This window comes from Argiope bruennichi, chromosome X1 (assembly GCF_947563725.1).
Source record: "Argiope bruennichi chromosome X1, qqArgBrue1.1, whole genome shotgun sequence".
Lineage (NCBI taxonomy): Eukaryota > Metazoa > Arthropoda > Arachnida > Araneae > Araneidae > Argiope > Argiope bruennichi.
Window position 1 is genome coordinate 73,441,503 of NC_079162.1, and position 22,163 is coordinate 73,463,665.

General features: G+C 27.8%; 1 protein-coding gene across 5 annotated transcripts in view; it reads right to left on the reverse strand.

The window, feature by feature from the left end:
• The window catches only part of LOC129958591 (silk gland factor 1-like), an 81,202-nt gene extending 59,278 nt beyond the window's left edge, over positions 1–21,924 (reverse strand). For 2 of the 5 annotated variants that reach the window (XR_008783250.1, XR_008783252.1), the window contains exon 1: positions 19,876–21,921. Coding sequence is in view for 2 of the 5 variants with exons in the window: in XM_056071173.1 (XP_055927148.1) it covers positions 19,872–21,293 (1,422 nt within the window). In the remaining 3 variants the exon portion in view is untranslated. Of the gene's footprint in view, positions 1–19,871 lie in introns of all 5 variants that reach the window. The other 3 variants (XR_008783251.1, XM_056071172.1, XM_056071173.1) reach the window with 3 other exon arrangements.
• Between the last annotated feature and the right edge of the window lie 239 nt (positions 21,925–22,163).

The following is a 22,163-nucleotide window of genomic DNA, read 5'->3' on the forward strand; positions in this document are numbered from 1 at the left end:
ATAATGCTTCGGTAGCTGGCGGCTTGTGTTTCCGTCTTTCCTCCTTATTTTTACTATACTGCAGTTTTTTTATTAAATAATAATACCTCCTTAAAAACAAACAATGCTTGTCTGAAAAAGTAATGTTTAATTTTAGAAAAACTTTTTAATTTTTAACATTAACCGGAAATTTCTAGATTATAGTTCTAGATTATAATTCTGAAAGATTTCCAGTGAAATAATATACAATAAATAAAAAGAAAGGAAATAATTTAATATTTTCAATATATATATATTTATATAAATTGCTACTGTTTCATTTATTACCCAATATAAATTATAATAATAGTTGCCGATAAAACAAAAGTTCGTCCCTTCTATCATGATATTTAGAAACAAATTTTTAAGAAAGAAATTAAAACATTTTTTTAGATAATATGCTGAGATGTACATTAAGAAATTGGTTACACATCCACTGATAATATATTTGCTTAATTAGATTTACATATTATCTTGTTAATTTTTATTGTTATATATAGGTATAAATGTACGCTCACTCATTTTCCCAACCTGATACGAATGCAAAAGAGATAAGATCAAAATTACTTTGCGGTATGGGTCATACTTTTGCTTCAACTGAAACATTTCTTTTAGGTTAGCAAGAAGATGAAGTAAAACCACTAATCAGAGCTTTCCAATAAATAGTCACAAAAATAGATTAAAAAGCAGTCGAAGTCAGAAATTGTAAATATCATTTTCCATCCTTAACGTTTCACTTATAAAGAATTACAGTTATCATTAAACTTCCAGTACAAAAATTATTCGCTATAATTAGGTGATAATTTATCGAATTATCGTTCTATTTTCAATGACAAGGTATTTTGAGGCAAATAAAAATCTTACTCCAAGACAATTTCCGTCCCCTTTTGAGCTAGATGACTCATCTACGAATTCGGCCGAGAGATTTCGGATTCTGAGAACCATGAATGGTAAAACTCTGCTGAAATTTTCCAAAGTTGCGTCATGAGAACTATCAAGATAAGTAATAATTCCTACAAGGAATATACTCAAAAGTTAATTTTTCTCCATAATTTACTATTTATCTTACTTATTAAATATCTCTATTTGATACCAAGAATTTAAAATTAGTTGCCAATTTTTTATTCCTATGATGTAATATCATCCTCATTTTCTGATTTCAAAACAAATTAATTACGCCTCTTTTTCTATCGGTTGATTTTTTTAAAATTTGAATAGTATATTTTATTCATTACATGTTTATGTATTTTTATCATATATTTTGCCAAGTGCGGGGAGAGTAATGATTAAAATACCCACCATCTTCATACCGTGGGAAAAATTTTCACACATTTATTAAGAAATTGGTGTCTTAATATTCCCTTAAGAGTTCTCTTTTAACCACTTATGATCATTTTCCAAGCAAAATTTTTTTATAATGTCAGTTTTTACAATAAAAATTTACCCGTGACCCAAATTAGTAAAACAAATTTACTTAAGAAAATTAAAAAATGACATTTAAAAATGTCTCAAACAATTATCTAAAATTACCATCTATTCTGTGATGAAAAAAATGTGATGAATTAAGCTACTAAAATAAGAGGGAATCTAAAGAAGTACCAAAATTAATATTACATCGAATGGATTTATTTCTGGATTATTAACTTATTGTAAAAGCGCAAAACGCAAGATTTCATTAACTAATAGTTCATTAACCATTCGGTCTGATAAGTGCTCAAGCCTTACTAAGAGAATTATATATAGCAAGAAAATAACTGCATAAACCGAAACAGTTTTCACAAGCGCACATTTAATTAGTTTACTAAAAAGTAAATATCTTTATTTTAATTGTCTTCTACATTTTAGTCTTTAATTTATAATTCATTGCTACGAATATAATGGAATAACCATATTATCATTTTTTTTTTTCAAATTCGGTACCAAATGACGCGGTTAGCAGGGAATAAAAATGTAATTTAATAAATGAATAAATTGATAATTAAAATAATATATTGCCAAAAACACACAAATATACAGAATTTTTTGTTTTCGTACATTAGGATTTGAGCGAAAAATCGATTACACATTCTTTTTTACTAGCATGAAACGAGTCATGTTAAATGAAAGTGGGCGAAAATACCACCTTTCTCCGTCAGAGGAAACTTCAAAGTTTATTTCAGGTTTCCCCCATCTGAAATCACCAATTTCTCTTCCAGAAAGAAATGACTAGATTAAGAATAAAACTATTTGATGTTCTTGAATAAAGCATGATTATTTTTGAAGTTTTTTTTTTCCCTTAATAAGAAAAACCAAGAAGAAATTTGCATTTATACATTATTAACCTCTTCAAACCAATTGTAATCACGATGTTTTTAACAGATATCAAACTTCATGCATAACAACTTTTTATCCTTTGTTTGATTTTATTTCAAATTAAAGAAAAATATTTTCGGATTTCAGAATTTAAGAAATTTGTCTTCCTAACTTTTATAATGTTATGAATCTAACTGCTAAAGAAAAAAATCTTAAAGTTATTATTTTAAAAATCCTATTGAACATGTTTACCATTTTAAAATACATAAGACTTTTCGCACACATAAAAAACTTTTATGCATCCTATATTAAGACGAAAACAGAAAATATTGACTTTCATTGAAAAATAATACCTTTAAGTTGTCTTTTGTTCCAAAGTATAATATGAAAGAAGATAAACGATAAAATAAGGATATAAAATGTAAAATGCAGTAATAATATATACTATAACATAATATTTAATTTAAACTCAGTAATATAAAATATCATTATATACTATATAAAATATCGTTTGAGTTAAATATAAGCAAATATTTAAAGTTCGTAACTTTACAAGAAAGTTGGTTATTTAAAATAAAGATATACACTCACACAAATTAGGATGGATTTAAAAATAAAGTTGAAGCGATTTTTAAAAAAAAATGTTATTCTTTTCATTAAACAAGAACATCAAAATTATATTTTTGAAAATGAAGTTGAAGCGATTCAAAAAAAGAAGAAAAAAATACTATTCTTTTCATTAAACAAGAACATTAAAGTTATATTTCATAGTTTGCTTTTCTGATGCTCATATTACTAAAAGAAAAGTCAAGCGTTTATTTTTCTTAATTTGTTTGCATTCATTTTGAAAATAGCTTCTATTTTTTGTATGCTGTGTTTTTCTCACCTTTCATATAGATATTCAGAAACATTCCATCAGTTCACAACGTAAATATTGAGCATTGAAAAAATGAATAGTATCGATTTCTTTTTAAATGCTTTTGTCCATTTTTTTCCCTGAAAATCACTAACTATTCATCAGATTTTATTTTCAAGTAACTGTATCAAAAGCAACCTATTGTAAATACTTAGAGATTTTTTTTAATTATTAATTTTCTATTCCACAAGAAAATATTGTTGTCACGATTATGGGGCAAATAAATGAGATTTTTAATTTATATCCCAATTTAAATGTGAAATAATACATAGTAAGTACCTAAAATCGGACACCTAAAACTGTAACTACTAATTCTCAAAAATCAGTTTTTTACTTTTTCTCTGTTATAGCGAAAAATAGTTATATATTATTTATTATATGCTCAAAATTCTGTGATATGTCATTAGCAGAAATATCTTACAAACGAAGTGTATACACTGAAATTCACTTAATTTGGCGTCCTTAAACACAATTCGAAATACTTACAAATCTAAAGGCATTAAAAAATCAACAGAAAAAAGATTTTTTTACATTGAATTCAGTGAATAAAAAGCATAAACTGTATCAATTTGCCAATCTAAACCTTTGTTGCAGAAATTGCACCACTAGATTAGTTAGATTATATAGTATATATTCTATTCAAAATAACATAACCTAATTTCTATGAATTTCAATAACATCAAAGGAAAATCTAATCATAAATTTGCCAAAAAAAAAAGGCCTAATTACTAAAACTAGCGTTTGGCACAATTAAGGGGATTTTAAGAGTAATTTTCATTTTAAGAATTAATTATGGTAAAAAAAAATTATTTCTGATATGCAAAAAGATAAAAAATGCAACTTTTTGTGAGGTTTTATGAAGCTATATAAAGGAATAACAATTCGCAGAATGTTAATTTATCCCCCTCCCCCCCAAAAAAATTTCAATTCAATTCCATGCGGAAATTAAAAAATAACAAATAACTCCTAACGAGTAACATTATTAAGACTTCATTAAATAAAGTCTTGTTGAATTGAGGTACTCAATTCAACAATAAAAGGCTCTATTAAAAAATAGGTCGCTTGAAATATAAAATCAAGGCAACATGAGTGATAATACTCATTAAATATAGTGAAAAAATATATGCTGATTAGATGCATTTAAATATAGCGAAAAATTCATAGCTATAGAATAGATATACGAAAAAAAAAAAACTGAAAAAAGTAACTGCATGGTAGCTGAATAATTACTTAAGTGCCATTACTAATTTGAACTTGGTAACAACTAATCCGTTCAGCATCTTGAGAAATCAAAATTTTCGTGCATAAAAAAATTTTCTTCCCTATATATTCTTATCTAATATGTTCAGAATAATTTTTTCTTATTTTATTTTTAAAAATTGCTGAAATTATTTCGTGGGACTAAAATTAAAAACTATTTGAAATTTTTTAGGATATTTTGTGGAAAACAATTCGAAGCTTTTTCTTTTACCAAATATTAATCTTAAAAATATTCAAAGGAAAAAGCACTTTATACAAATGAGAGCAAAAATACTAAAACACTTGCAAAATTTCTAAAGAATTATTTTTTGAACATTCATTTTATGCTCAAAATTACTCAGCAGTGTTGCTCTATTCTTTGTTTAGTTAGTAGAAGAAAGAGTAACACTGTTTTCAAAACCATCAGTCCTTTCTTAATGATCATAACATTCAAGGTCGATTTGCGAGTCTGCGATGCTCCTTTTTCTCAGCTATTAACCTTCATTTTGAATCCTACCTTCAGACTTGACTAAATTAGAAAAAAACGACTTAGAATATTTCTATTGTCTACAGGTAGACCGTTTCTTTTTCATCGTTCTTTTTAAATGTAATAGATTTATTTCTAGTTGTAGCGCTCTTGGAAGCATTTGAACAAAAAATTATTGATTATCACTATTAGTCTGCCTTTTGCGAACCAGTTTGAACGGGTCTGTTTATGACAAACATTTTAAAGAAATGACTATGATTTAATTTCTTTAAATGAAAGAAACAAAAAGACCAATTGACTTTATTTTTCCAAAATAAACTTTAAAGAACGAATCAAAATATTTACTTCTTTGAGAATATTTCGATATTTGCAGACTGGATTTGACTTATCCGCGCGTTTTTATTTGTTATTATTTTTTTTTCTCTACATTCTCTTATCCTTCCGTTCTTTACGATAACAAGAATTTGCTCGCTCTCTGAGCGTGATAAAAAGTTATCACGATTATATTGGACAGAACCAAAACGGAGATGGCTCCTTCTCTCCCACTCCCTCTCCTTTATTCCAGTAACTAGACTAAAAAGCCGTTGACGCTTCCCTCCCTATATTCTCCTTCAGGTGGTAGAGGTACAAATTTTTTTTATAGATAAAAAAAATAGGTAAATCTTAAGTTTTCTTGAAATAAATATTGTGCAAAAAAAAAAAATCTGTTAAATTCGCGACCTACAATAGCCTTTTCATGGAAAAACTAAGACGATGGAAGTCTTATTTAAGATTTCACAATTTCTACTTGATTTTAAAAAATATGAATGAAACAAAAAGTTTTCATGTTCAGATATATTGTATTGTATTAAAGGTAAGCGGTCAAAAAATTTTTTAGCTCTAAACAGGATTTTTCTTTTTAAAAATTCCTTATAAAAATAAATATAGCAAAAAAGGGGAATCTGAAGCAACGTTTGCAGGCCTATATCGATTCTTTTTTTTTTTTTTAATAAAAAATGAACTAGTAATAAAACGCGGGATCCACGACGAATAACTTTGAGACCCGGTTAATAGCCAAAAAAATGTCTGTGTTTAAGTTTCATAATTTAAGCTTAATTTTCTAAATTTTGAATTATATGTAATTATGAATGAAATTTAAATGGATGTGTTGTATATCATGTCTGTATAAAAGATTTTGAAATTACAAATTGAATTTTTTTAAAAAAGTCGCAAATTCTAAATATTTGATAATATTAGCGTATCTAATTATATGAAAGTAGAGATGATTTAACCCCAGAGACATTCTTATGATAAGATTAATTCGATAAAGTTGAAGTGTTTTAATTTTGTGGTTACTTCACCGATTTGAAAAATCTGGAAATCTGCCTATGGAATAATTTTATTATTTTGAACTGTTTTTCGGTGAGAATTACTTATTATACTTTAAATAGAGAAAATTATTTTCTAAAGAAAGGTGTCCTGGAAAATCAAAACTTTTTAATCATTTACTTAGTTTCAATTCTAATTTAAATTTTTCCAATGAATAGATAGTAGCAAGGAGGGGCTCTATCATACATCGTTTATTAAGCCTTTAACAAATGCATGCGACTCGCTTGCACTGTAATTCAGCGAACTAATGTGGAATTATTTTTATTATTTAATTAGAATATAAATTTCATTTATAATTGTTATTCTTTATTATGCATATTTTATCACACGTTCTTGCAACCTGTCATTGAATTTAAAAAAAAATAATAATAATTAGATTGTAAAGGAGAGATAATATTTTTGGTAGAAATATTACATTTTAAAATTTTTAGTATCTATTACTAATATAACTACCGAGAGAAACTTTGTCCTGTCTTAACATAGGACCTATTTAAAAATAGATCACCATGACAATAAGAAGGATAATTGTTATCTGTACATAACAGCTTCCATTACTAGCTCCCATGCAAAAATTTCTCCTTTTGGAGTCAATCGTTATGGTCCCGTCAAGGAGACAATCGTTACTCCTTGAGGATTCCCATCATCGTCATGTTCCCATTTATGAAGCAAGGCTATCATTATTGTATTATCATGAGAAGTGAGAACCTGTTTAATATATCGAGTAATCGATATTCACATAAATTGTGCTGGCCCGTCAGGAATGGGTTAATATAAAAAATGAAAAAAATTGAAATACAATTAAATAGCTAAATATCAAGTGTTGATAGTTTTAAAATAATTATCTCTGAATTTTCAAAAAAAAAAAAAAAAAAAAAAATAGTTTATGCTTACTGTAATGTGATCTTTTGTTCTAATCTAATTTAATTACTTATTCTAAATAATTAATTGCTTATTCTTCGCTTTACGTTGAAATTCATGACTGTATATTTACTCACAATTCCCTGTTCTAGACAGCCTTTAATGGAAACAGGTAAATTCATTGATAAGCCTTCTGAAATGTTATGTAACACGGAATGCAATAGAATTAAAATATTTCATCTTTCATTCATTGTTAAAATTATCATTTGAAAAAAATCTAAATAAAAGTCTTCAATTCCTGGAAAGCAACGATTAAAGATCTGAAGCAGGTCATACAAAATAGGTTTTTAACAGACTTTTTAAAAACTAAAAATATTTTATAATATTTCAAATGTTCCACCCCATTAAAAATGAAGATTTTAACTATATACATTCATCACTATATATTTTTAAAACAAGAATTAAATAATTGTATAAGCTGAAGATATGAAATTGGTCATTATTTTTGCTATTAGATAATAATTCGTTTAATATTGTCTAGTAATTTTTTTTAAAAAAAGAAACCATTTTTCAAATTAAATATGCTAACAGCAAGCAATGATATTTAAATAATAACAGTTGATATTTTTAATTTTTATTATTCATAAAATAAAAAAATGAATTAATGCAAAAGCAAGTTTTGCATGATTTTCATCGAATTCCTAAAATTAATGAATAACGTTAAAATTAGATTAATTAAGTTAATAAAATTAAATAAAAAGGTTGGAAATCAAATTTAAAAATCAATTAATTAAAAATTTCTCTCTTCCGTCTTAGTGAAGAAAAGTAAATATGAGATATCAAAGAAAACATTGGGAAATCTTCCTCACTGATAAGCACTCATTAGGAAAGTTTCTTAATTATTTGAAAAGTCGTTTACAAAAAGCCATTTTTTTTTATTTAAAAATACTTAAAAACTATTTGAAACACTAAAAATCTTCTGTCTAATCTATTTAAATATTATTATAAGCAAGCTATTAATTAGCAGATGTATGGGCAGTTAATTAATTAGAATAATTATTTAATTAGGACGAAAAAGGCAAATTTGGTTTGAAATAAACAGAGATGAAAACTTCAAGAACTGATGCATACTTTATCATTCAGGAAATCAGCTTATTTATAAGCGAATACATAATTCATTAATTAATTGATATTCCTTTCTAAAATAATTTCGGTTTCCCTCCTTGGTTATAAAATTTTCTCCAATGGAGGGATATTCATTCACCCTGACCGAATATTTAATTGTTAGTATTAGATATTAAGTTAAGTATCAACAATAAAATCTGGTTTCTAAATATAAAGAAAACAAGAAAACCGAAGCCAAAATTCATGTATAATGAACTAAAATATTTCGATAATATTCACTCCAATTTACAACAAAGTGCATGCATTATGTAATGATTTTAATGTTGATTAATCTGAACAATTTCCCAAAGAAAAAAAATACCGCATTCGTTAATAATGTATATATTTGTGTTTGACTGCGGGCATTCATTCGTTGTTTATAAAAGCATTGTGGCTCTCGAGTTTCGAATTAGTGGAAACATTTCAATAAAAAGCTTCTAACAATATCTTCTCATGATAATGCGCTTATTGACTTATGTGTGTGTTTTATTTGTTTACAATGGTGATTCTTTTTATCTTCTTTTCATAGCTGTTATCTTTTTGATATTTGATTTTCATTGATAACAAACTATTCTTGTTATACTAAAAGCAAGAATTTTATTCTAATTACTCATCTAATTCCCGTGAGATTTTCTCATTATGTAAAATACGTCTGCAGTTCAATTTTCATAAGCTGCCTCTGTCTGCAGAATAATTCATCTTTTTAATTTAAAAAAAATATAAATAATGATAAATATAATTATTTTATTACTGTGTAGGTTGTGTTATTGTAATTTTCCGATTATGTTTGTTATGCTTATCCTTAGATTTATTAAACCCAATTAAATTATTATCTAAACTTCAATTATGCTGTTTGCGTTGTATTGAATGACTCAAGTTTCAAAAGCAATTATAAACTAAGCAGTATTATCTGTATAATAGTAAGTAAAGAGATAATGTGCCATAATATGCATCGGAAATTAATAAGCCTTATTATAATCACTGACAACTAAGTTCGACAAATCTACTACAGCATTCTTTGTGTAAAAGCTAAGTATTTTGTATGATACATGTTTCAAAAAAACTGTGAACTAAGTAGTACTATCCGTGCAGTATAAGATAACGATATAATTTATTATGAATTGATAGGAAGTTAATATGCTACATAATTATAACTAAACTTTATGATCAACTTAGCAAATCGATAACTATCTAATATTTATAATATCAAGCTATTTAATTATAATTTAAATTTATATTATGCTATTTTTATAAAAATTACGAATACTTCATGATATATGATTAAAAACTTATTATATACCAAGCATTATTAGTGTATACTTAGCAATAAAATGGCATAAGAGTCGCTTTAGAACTGAATCCCAGTTTATGTAAAGTTACTGCTCGAAATGCCGAATCTCAGCACATTTCGGCAGCGTACAAGTATTCACATAATTGTTTTATAAAACAAATCATTTTGTTTTTCAACACTAGAATGATATTAAATCGCTATACACAATTGAATTTTATCAATAATAATGCAGCTTATTAGCTTACTATCCAAATTATGTGGCATTATCATTTTAACATTTACTACATGGTTAAAAATATACTGTTACGCAGCTGCCAAACAAAATAAGCTATAATTGTTGATGCGAGCCGAGAAGCGATTATTTTCTCTTTATATGCCAAATGAATTTCATCTTAAAAAATTATATATTTCTACCTATATTCAAAACAAAATAACATTTTTGTAATTATAATGAACTATATTAAATTTCCATGACGGTTCGACATTGATTAATACCTCATTTGTTACGTACTTGTTAATTAAAATGAAATTATTACATTTGCATAAGAGAACTAATAACAATTTTAATTATATCTTATATACCAGTTGATTTTCATCAAAAGAATTCATGAATTCCTGTCAATTTTTAAAGCCAACCATCATTTCTTTTATTAAAAATATTAAATCGGCATAAATAAGTTTTAAAGAAATAATCTTAGGAAGGGTCAATGAAATAAGCTTACAAGAACATTTAAAACTTTTTTTCCCGCGAATGTGAGAAAACCAAATCGCAACATACTCATGTCAGAGTTATCTTCAATAATAAACTCAGAAGTTTGGCATTCTTTTTCAGTCAATTCAAACCAGTTTACTAAATGGGAAAATGAAAAATTCACTACGTCTGCTCCCAAACCCGATTTCCTTTTCACAGATATTGAAGTTTTTTCAGGTGGAATAATATTATGCTTTTTGTAATTTTTCTTGTATTGAAGAAATTTGATGCTACAAATATCGCATATAATTCTCGGGGAATAATTTACCAGCTTTCTAGCAAACAAATGTTAAGAAACTCTTTGAATAGAAATGGAAGTTTTTAAGCAATAATAAAAGTATTCATTTCAATAGCACGCTGAAAAATTCGCATTTCAGTTACGAATGTTAAAGAAAACATTTCTTTGCCACGTATAAGTATAATCAAATAAGTATTAAGTGACAGGAATTTTTATTTTCGTATAAATTATGGATTGAAATTCGGAATGACGTGGATAAAAAAATATGATCAATTAAGATCGGATAAGATCAATTAAGAGTTTAAATGTTGTAAGAAATTTAAATCAGAATATATACTTTTTATTAAATTGGTATTGAATTGATGAATGAAATCATAAAAATAAAATTAATGTTTGTTAAGCTGCCTTATTTTTTAATTAATTCCTGAGAAGACTGATTTATTAGTTGAATTATTATTAAAAGACCAATTAGGAAGAGTTTAAATGTTAGAAAATTTAGATCAGAATATATCCTTCTCATTAAATAGGCATTGTATGGATGAACGAAATCCTAAGATTATTATTATTATCGTATTTAATTATTATTATTATTATGTATTAATTCTTGAGAAGATTGATTTATTGTTTAAATTATTATTAAAAGACCAATTAGGAAGAATTTAAATGCTGTAAGAAAATTTAGATCAGAATATATCCTTCTCATTAAATAGGCATTGTATGGATGAACGAAATCCTAAGATTATTATTATTATCGTATTTAATTATTATTATTATTATGTATTAATTCTTGAGAAGATTGATTTATTGTTTAAATTATTATTAAAAGACCAATTAGGAAGAATTTAAATGCTGTAAGAAAATTTAGATCAGAATATATCCTTCTCATTAAATAGGCATTGTATGGATGAACGAAATCCTAAGATTATTATTATTATCGTATTTAATTATTATTATTATTATGTATTAATTCTTGAGAAGATTGATTTATTGTTTAAATTATTATTAAAAGACCAATTAGGAAGAATTTAAATGCTGTAAGAAAATTTAGATCAGAATATATCCTTCTCATTAAATAGGCATTGTATGGATGAACGAAATCCTAAGATTATTATTATTATCGTATTTAATTATTATTATTATTATGTATTAATTCTTGAGAAGATTGATTTATTGTTTAAATTATTATTAAAAGACCAATTAGGAAGAATTTAAATGCTGTAAGAAAATTTAGATCAGAATATATCTTTTTCATTAAATAGAGAATTGATGAATGAAATCATTAAAATAAAATTAATGTTCGTTAAGCTGTATTATCTTTTAAATAATTCTTGGGGAAGATTGATTTATTGGTTGATCTATTTATGAATAATGATCGCAAAATTAAATTCCAATTAAATATCTATAAATTTTCTTTTCTTTAGTGTTTAAATAAATAAATTATTAAGCAGATTTAAAAGTATACCGAATTCCTCAAACTATTGTTGATTTATTATTAATTCAACATTTTTATTTAATTGGAGCCGTTTTCCCACTAAGAAAACGGCAGACTAATTTTCAAGTAAAGAGATCATGCTTTTAATATGTTTATCACAGATTGATTTATAATTAATTTAACACTTTTTATTTAATTGACGCTGCTTTCTACTAAGAAAAAAAGAAGACTCATTTTCAAATAATATGATCATGTTTTTAATATCTTTATCGTAGATTAATTTTTTTTTCTTATATGATCTACCAACTCCAGAAAAAAGCGCAATTTTCAAATTCAATATGCATTTATTTATGTATTCTTGGCAAAAATTTAACTGAAGACAATATTTTGCATATACATCACATTTTTCTATTGAAATAAGTATTTGTGAAAATTCCTCATATGTGTCATCATTGCAATGATTGAAGCGCTTTCTAATTATTATAAAAATAATTTCATCCGCATTCAGCTTATAACAAACATAAAATGAATTAAATGAGAGAAAGGATATTGTAAATGATAATTAATTAATGAATTAAAAGAGAGAAAGGATATTGTAAATGATAATTAATTAATGAATTAAAAGAGAGAAAGGATATTGTAAATGATAATTAATTAATGAATTAAAAGAGAGAAAGGATATTGTAAATGATAATATTTTTGAAACAAATAGCTCTTATTCTGAAAGAATATATATTTAAGTATTTGTAAATTTATATGTTTATAGGTTTACAATTCTATTATGTATTAATTAAAAAATGTAATGTTTAAAAAATGTAATGTAAAAAATAAATGTTTTTTTTAAAAAATGTAATGTAAAAAATAAATGTTTTTTTTAAAAAATGTAAGTAAAAAAATCAAAATGCTTACTAAAAAAGAATGATCAATTCGATGGGGAAGAAATAAAGTTTCTATATTTCCTTTCACTCGCTTCGCGAACGTTGCTCATTACCTTTCCAAGGCTACGGCTATGCAATTACTTATAATGCAACTGCACTTAAAGATTATTTATTATCTAATATAATAAAGTGTCATCCACTGTTTTAGATAAAATTATTAAAATGATAGCTAGCAATTTTTAATGAGAAATCAAAATATTTACTAAAAAAGAATTATGAATTCAATGAGAAAAAAAAATATTAATGTTTCTATATTTCCTTTCACTCGATTTGCTAACGTTGCTCATTATCTTTTCAAGGCTACGCTATACTATCACACATTATGCAACTACAGTTTTTTTATTAAATAGTTTCTTTATAGTTTCTTTATTATCGAAGGTAATAAAGTATCATCAACTGTTTTGAGTAAGGTTATTAAATGAATGTTTTTATGAGAAATACCTAGTTTCTGAGTGCCAATAAAGCAAATGTTTGGAAATTTGTGTAATAAATGCAAAAAACATTTCTCCATCTACAAAAAACACTCTTTCTCATAATTGGGAATATATTAAAAAGTTTTTAAAGTTCGGTTAAAGTATACGTATATACAGAGTAAGAACAATTCATTAAAATCAAATTAAATTATGCCAAATGTAGTAAAACTAATCACTTTTTATAGAATATATCTAAAAGCTTTCATTTTATGAGAAAATTCAATTATGTTTAAATATAAATAAAATTTTGGAGGAAATATAATGTGGCAAAATCCGAATCAGCTTTCAAACAATTACTGAAAAATAGAAATCCTGGCTGAAATCATTTGAAACAATGAAACAAGATTTAATATCCTACATAAAACAATTATGAAACGATAATAGAAAAATGAAAGGTAAAATTCCCCGAATAAAAGCCTTTCATTGTTTGTCAGGAGCTCAAATTAATTCGCTGATTTTTTTTTTCTCATGATATAAGTTAAACCAGAAAAATCCCTTTAGTACATTTAAGTATAAAAATATCAGGTTTTCATGGGGAAAAAAAAGTTAAGAAAATATAATAAATAAATAAAGTAAGGAATAAAAAATAAATAAAGGATTTAATGGAAAGTAAGGGATTTTGTGAGTTTTGTAAAATGTAAAATCAGAAAATTTTTCTGTGTAAGAAATACGACGCTCTGTTAAGATTATTTTGATATTACAAATATATTTTCTTTTGAAATAGAGACATTTCCTTTGAAATATTGAATATTCCCTGTGAATATAAACGATTCGATGTAGATTATTTTGAGGTGTTATGAAGTTAATTGTGAAAGAAAGTTGAAGAATACAAATTAGTGTTCGCTATTAAATACGATTGCATAAATTTTACAGGTTTAAAAACATGAAAAAATCAATGAATAAAGATTATTTAATATTAGCTTATTTGATTATTATATTTTATATTTTTGTTTTATTAATATTAAAAAGATACAGTTGAAAAGTATGGCAAAAAGTAAAAAACTCCTGGCCAATTTTCATGATTAAATTGCTCAACATTTAAGCAAACAAAATGAAGAATTTCTTTCTTGCATGTGGAAAAAAGAGGCATTTTTTATTGTCTTCATGCATTTAAATGGTTACCGAATTTTGACTTCGTAATTTTCCATTTGATATTATTAATGAGAAATACGAAGCATTTCATTTTGAAATAAAATTATGTAATCAATGAAATGAGAAGTTACATTTGAAAGTCAGGGCGAAGCATTGATATATTTGTAAACTGTTACATCTATTAAAAAAAAAATTCTAACATCGGGCTTTCAAAAAAAGTATAATTTATTAAGAAATCAAGAATTCTTGAAATAACCATTAAATGGGAATTTTATAAAAATCCTTATTCATTTCATCTTGCGCTTTCCATGGGAAAATACCGAAATCACTAAAATAAAATTTCTGCTTTGATCTTTGCTTTATCATAAAGATTAAAAATTTAATTTAGTTTGAAGAGGGGAAAAAAGCAAACAGACATCAAAAAGAATTTAAATTGAAAAAAGCAAATCATCAATAACATTTTTTCCACTTAAGCGGGTAATTTTTTCATTAAGAAACTTTTATTTACAGAGAAAAAAAAAATCAGGATTTCATAGCATGCACAAGAATTGTAAATTTATTTTATTTTTAATTTCAAAAACAGTAAACGCTAAAAATTAATTGGATGCAAATTCAACTGTAAAGTTCTTTTGGAAGTTAAGATAGAATTTGAAAAACAAGAATTTATCAACTTCTGGATAAGTAAAATTATGAAGTTATAAAAACATTTGTTTTTGTTGCTATACAATTCTTGTGTCTCGGATATTTTTTCGGTTAATAGATATAACTGAATTTCAATGGTCTATTTAAATAGGCAGTACAATGTTATTTTAAGTAACATTAAAATCGCAAAATATTGAAATTATTCTAGGAAGAATGAAAGATGTAATTGAATCCATTAAAGCAATTCTTAAAATATAATTTTTCTTGATTCAAAATATTCTTTTTTGGGGGGGAGGGGAGATTTACACAAATTAATTTCGTGTTAAGGTAATTTTGCTCAATACGTCGGGTAATATAGATATATAATACGCTAGCGGCAATTTTATTTTTTAAGGTTTTTTTCAAATACAAAGAAAACGAAAATAATCTGCGCACATACAAGTGATTACCAAGTTTATTAGGCGGAAGTTTTCTCGCATTTAATATTTCTTTTCGCCTAGTGTGATAAAAAAGAAGTGGCCTCAATTTATTTTTGACTCAAGTGTTTCATTTTAAAAACTCCTTTTTATTCATTTTGTTTTCATTTCAAATCCAGTTTAATTCAATTGATTTAAATACTAATCACGCATCTGAACGTGTTATAAAAGTAAAATTTTTTCAGTGAATTGTATTAATAGACGCATTACTTATGAATAAAAATTTCTTCGATGAATTAATTTTAAAATTCAAAGAAAGAAAAGATTTCATTCATAAATACTAAGGATTACGATATACAAGGAAAGGAATTAAATAAAAGAAAATCTGTATTTATTTTGAATCAATACAAATAAAATTTTGCCAAGACATTTTTTTTTATTTAAACTATTTGATTAAGATTTAAATTTAATATTGTATTCATATCGTAATGTTAGGTATGAATTGACATTGTTTACATTATTAACATGTATAAAGTTATTTACATAGGTGCTAGAAATTCACTCGCAGAGATTTATACAGCTGTAAAGCAATGTATAATTTTTTTTTTGAGAAAACAATTAAATTTACATCTATTGCCCTAGTGTAAACAAAAGATTAATTAAATCTGAAATATAGATCAATGTTTATTAATGAAAAACTTTTTTAAAATTTTATTATTTTTATCCAATATAACAAAGTGTTAAGCGTTTTTTTTAATACTTTGAATGATTCGGAATTATTATTGCTATTATTTTCAGTATTCAGTATAAAAACTCATGAATTGCAAGCCATTTATCAACCTATAAGTTAAAATTATAAATTAAAAATAATAATAAAATCCAAAATTTATTAATCATTGGTTTCAAAATTTCACTATTTTTTTAAAAATTTAGAAACAAACAAACAAAATTATATAGCGGCAGTTACATAATTTAGTTTCTATTTAAAACTAATAGAAAATAATGACGCAAATTTCAAAATATTTTCCAAAATGCTTGATAATTTTTAATAAATAGTAATAAACTTGCGGAGCGTTTCGGGCTGAGAAATATTTCATTCCATTTAGCGACTCGCATCTCATGCATCATTTCGATCACTTAACGGAGAGATGCTCTTCCGGTGCCGCAAGGGGAACATTAATGATGGGGAAACAAAATTTGCACTCACCGAAAGTTTTCATCTATGTCCTAGACAGATGAATTGCTATTTTAATGATAATTTATATTAAAATGTAGTGATTGCAATCGTTCGAAAATAACATTTTTAATGATTTAAAAAAATGTTATTTTCGAAACTAATAAACGTGATTTTAATATACAACAGATATGTTATTAATAGAAATTTTTACCCGAAAATAAATGTTAATAAGCTTTTACTGTTTAGAAAACATTATTTTCATGACCAATCATAAAATATACAAAATCAAATAAATGATAATTAAATTGCAATTTATAAATAGTTAAAAATAATCGTGCTTATTTATTAGAAAATAACGGTTACATTGTTTATTAATTTTTGTTAGAAGTATGAATTTAAACGCACTTTCGAAAGCAAATTATTGGATTTAATAAGTTTTAATGGGCCAATATATTTAATTAATTCCTTAAAAGAAATACTGATGAATTAATTTAATTGGAAAGATATTCAAACATTAATTATGTTTACTATTATAACTTTTTATGTAATAAGTGGATTTATATACTAGTTCATACTTTAGTAGTAACGACATATATTCTAGATATTGGCTCGATCTGTTATGCATTTTAAGCAGTGGTTTTTTTTTTCTTTCTTCTTTTTCTTTCCTATTATATTTAAAAATAGAAATCGCATAAAATAATTTAACAAAAATGTCTCAAAAATATCGCAGAAAAAATTCGCAACTAAAAATAATTCAGTAGTAATTTATAAAGAAAACATTTCTGTTCTCAGTATTGGTGCAATACTAGATCGCAATGTATTACGCATATGTCCTGATTTGCTATAGAATTTAAGCTATTTGGAAATAGAAATAAGATAAAATACTTTAAAGAAATTTATCTTTAAAATGTCACAAAAATGATTCATTGATCAGCGCGTTTTAAACAAAGCAATTTCTCATTTTCCTTGAATTAAGAAATCGCTCACTGCATCGAGTTTGCTCGGCAGCTTTATCCATTGTTTAATTGACCTTGAATTAATGAACAAGATGTGCCGGCCTATACAGAGAATTTAAAATTGGATTTTTTTAAAAACTATCTTTGTCCTTTTTCATTGTAAGAAAAACTTTCTATTATGAAAGCCATTTACATAATGTGCGTTATAAAGCACTGTAAAAATTACTCAAGGATATGCAATCTACACGCTCCCTTTCTCCTGGACCTTCATACCCTGTATATATACATCATTTTGAAAATTAATAATAGCTTATTTAATCTATGGAATAAACATTATGAATAATATGTAGATACCTTAAAAACTGATTTAAATACTACTATATTTAAGTTAGTTGAAAACTGATTATTATTTTATTATTGTTATAAAATTATCAGGTTACAGAAATGCTTTGCCGAAATTAAAAATTCCTAATAATTTGTACTCATGTAAAATTATGGCAGCTTAGATTTCGAAAATAAAAATAGCTGTTTCAAAATTTATGAGAAAATAAGCGCCAGTCTGAAACTGAGAAAGATAATATATTAGCATAGTTTTCAACTAAGTATTCCTAGTTTAAGAGAATCAGTTCCAGTTTCCAATTGAGAAAGGTAATTATATTATATTAGCATAGTATTTAACAAAGCATTCACAAAATTCAATTCATAGCATGAAACAAAATTAATTAGTTTGCATTCATGTCGTCCAATTTAGATTCATTTTAATGCTTCTTTCACTATTCTTGCTTCTTGAAATGTAACATAAACGTGTCAATACGTATATTTCTTATTTTTTTAAGTTTTTTCTGGTTTAATTCTTGTTCTGTTATGTATACAAGATATTTAAAACCCTTAACAATAATATACAAGCAATTTATATAATCTGCGATATTATCTAGTGTAAATAATAATTTTTTTCTAATTATTCTAGAAAGAAAAAAGTAAACTGTAAGTCAACAAAACTGTATGCTAAAAATACGTTGAATATATATGGAATCTTTTTACAACATCATGATTTTTCGCTAATAAAAGACTACTTTATTTTGTTGGCAAAATGTATCCAGTAATTTTTTCCCCATCAAAATGTTAACGAAGACTTTAATTTTGTTTCAAGAATATGCGAAATTAAGAATATATTTAAAAGAAATAATTAGGAAAATACAATGATGGTATAGTTGAAATTTAGCTATAAATGATTTCGGAATTTAAGAGGAAATAAATTTAAAAATTTTACTCAAACTATTTGAATTGGTTTTTCATACATATTTCTGTTTGTAAAAATGAAATAATGTATCACTTTTTAATAAAAGTTTTTACTGTGATCTATAAATAGATAGTGAAGCAACTTTAATCTGTCTCAAAAGTAGATATGTTTAGAATATAAATTAAACGAGAAAAAGCATTCATCTGCTATTTTTAAGCGATTTTCTTAATTTGAGAGATTGTTTCTCAACTTTCATCCGAACATTTATTATGATTTAAAGGATTCTAGTATATAAAAATTTGTTCTACCACGATTTTTACTGTTAAAGAAAACTATTACTACATATAATTCAATAAAGTGAACATCAACCGTTTCATAAAAACAAATGCTAATTTAATTACTTACAAAACTTAAAATATCATTATTAATGAAATGGTTTATTTATTTTAAAAACACTTCAAATCTCTTTACTCTTAATTCAATAGAACAATAAAATATTTTTTTCTGATGATTTGTGCCACATTTTTCTTAATAAGTTATCTATTTGAAAAATTTTCCTGTGTAAGCAATTAATAAGTTATTCATTATAGGCATTATATATATACAGCATCTTAGTATATAACTTGATTTCTGCTATTTTTTCATGAAATTTAATATTAACGTTTTTGCATGTTGGCTAAGCAGTTAATTATAGAGAAAAGGCGTAATAACTTGTGTCTAGTCAAAATACAAAAACTATTATTCTAAAGCAAATTAATATATAGAAACTTTTTATTTACAATTTCCTGAACTTAAAACCTCACTTTACAATCAGCTTGATTTTATATACAAATAACATAAATATTGAAGAAAGTTCTTTAACTAATGAATGGGAGTTAATTACCTACATGCCAGAGGTCGTCGACTGGTGGACAGAATACAGTGACGAGTGGTAATACGAAGAGGCATCATTGGGCAAGGAATGTTGTCCTCCTGGGCCCACGGGGGATAGAGGAGCATAAGCCCCGTACTGAACCATGTCGTACAGTTTCATATCGGCTTTGTTCTCGCTGGCGATGATGTTGTTTATGGAGAAGGGATGATTAGAAGGGTTGAAGTGGGGGTCCGTTTTGAGTTGTCCTGCTGCCAGCATTCCTGAATGAAGGACAGCGGCCTCGGTGAGATTGCGAGGGTGGATGGCGGCCAGTTGGTGCTCCAAGGCGGCGTGATGCATGCCTTGACCATTGATAGGAGGGCTGCAACACGATGGGTCTTCTGCTTTGCATGCTTCTACAAGGTGAGAGTGGGCAGACATTTGGTGACTACCATACCCCTGAGCGTTCATACCATGAGGGCTACTGTTCGGAGTCCCACGCTGAACATGAGGGTGTTGCTGTAGATGATGGGGTGGCGGTGGCTGCTGTTGATGGGGATGCGGTGATATGCGACTGTCACTGCCCCCTTTCCCAGCAGGGGATGGGCTGCTGTTGCTGCTTTGAGAGCTCTTTGTGGCCTGTCGGACGGCTTCTTTCTTCTCGCACTTAAACCTTTTTTGCCTTCGGAGGTAGCACCCGTTCTCGAACATGTTGCCGGAGTCCGGATGCAGCGTCCAGAAGCTACCTTTTCCGGGCTTGTCAGGAGTTCGCGGGACTTTTACGAAACAGTCATTGAAGCTGAGACTGTGGCGGATGGAATTCTGCCATCGCTGCTGGTTTTGTCTGTAGTATGGGAAGAGGTCCATTATGAACTGGTAGATCTCGCTCAGAGTCAGCATTTTACTGGGGCTGTTCTGGATCGCCATGGTGATTAAGGAGATGTAGGAATAAGGGGGTTTGGCGTGGGAATAACTCCTTCGGTAGGTTTTGTCGGCTCTGGCTCTTTGGAGAGCTGCTGTTGCAGCGCTGGCGGAACCACCGTCGACTGAGCCACCATGACCACCAAAATCACGTCCAGCAGCAGCGACTAGAGGAGCGTTCATACCACCCAGTCCCGTCATGGAACCCATGCACGCCGGCGAAGTCATGCCGTTCATACTCTGGTTGAGGGAGTTCATACCCCCAAGAGGGGTCATGGCCGTCATCGTGGGAGACATACATGTTCCCGCTGTGCCGCCCATGCCCATTCCGGCCGTGGGACCCATGCCACCCATGGCCGACGCTGACATCATGTTCGTACCAAAACTTTGCGGGGAATAGTTCATACCCGCCATACTCATGGACGAAGCGGTAGCACTGTTCATACTGTAACTGTTACTCATCGCACTCATGGGTTGCATCGTACCCATACTGCAGCTCGAGTCCGGGTAGCCTTTATGGCTCAGCATCATGATGAAGTCAGTTCAAAATCACAACACAGGGAAGAAAAAAAATTAACGAAAAAAGGCGAGATGTTATAAAACACACAGCATCTGTCTTGGAAAACAACACTTAATTCAATCAGTGAGCGTGGATCCGACCGGTGACCTCTCCGGTCCTAGGTCGAGACCACATGCGCTTGGCCGTGTAAACACTCGAGCGACAAACGGAGTGACTTTTCCAATCCTGGGTACTCGTGGAAGCGCTCCGGCTAAACTCCGTCCGTGGAGTGTCAGCCTTAGGTAAATATGGAAAAGGCACACAAAACCAAGTTCTCACCGCTCCGGCATAGAACTACGCCCCTCTGCATGCAAATCCTCCTCCGGATCTGCCCTGCCGATCACTAACGACATCCACAAACCCGCCCCCCAAGCGTGACGTAAGCGACGCTCCACCAATCGCTGCCCGCCTCCAGTCCCGCCCGGATCACGTCCGGGGCGGGGTTAAAACCTCTCCTTTTCCATCTGAATCTCCTCGTAACAGCTCAATGCTCTTCTCTTCGTTCACTCGCCGTCTAAGAGCCCGATTAGGCGTTCACCTAATTATCAGCTTGTTAGACCAAGTCGGAAGTCAACACAACAGAAGCACAATAGAAAATGCGCGCCAGCTCTAAACTTTCCGACCAACAACTGCTACTCAATCAGGACCGCGTTTTTTATTTTCATTTCATTTCTCCCTTTTTATTTTTCTCCTACTTTATTTCTTTTAAAGAGAGAAATGGGGAAAGGAAATTAAACTATATAAGCCGAGTGTTTTTTGATTCGACAAATTCTTTTTTGTTTACTTTCAATAAAACGGCGAAATTGATTAATTCTTTTTCTTTTGCCTTTTTCGCTCTCCCA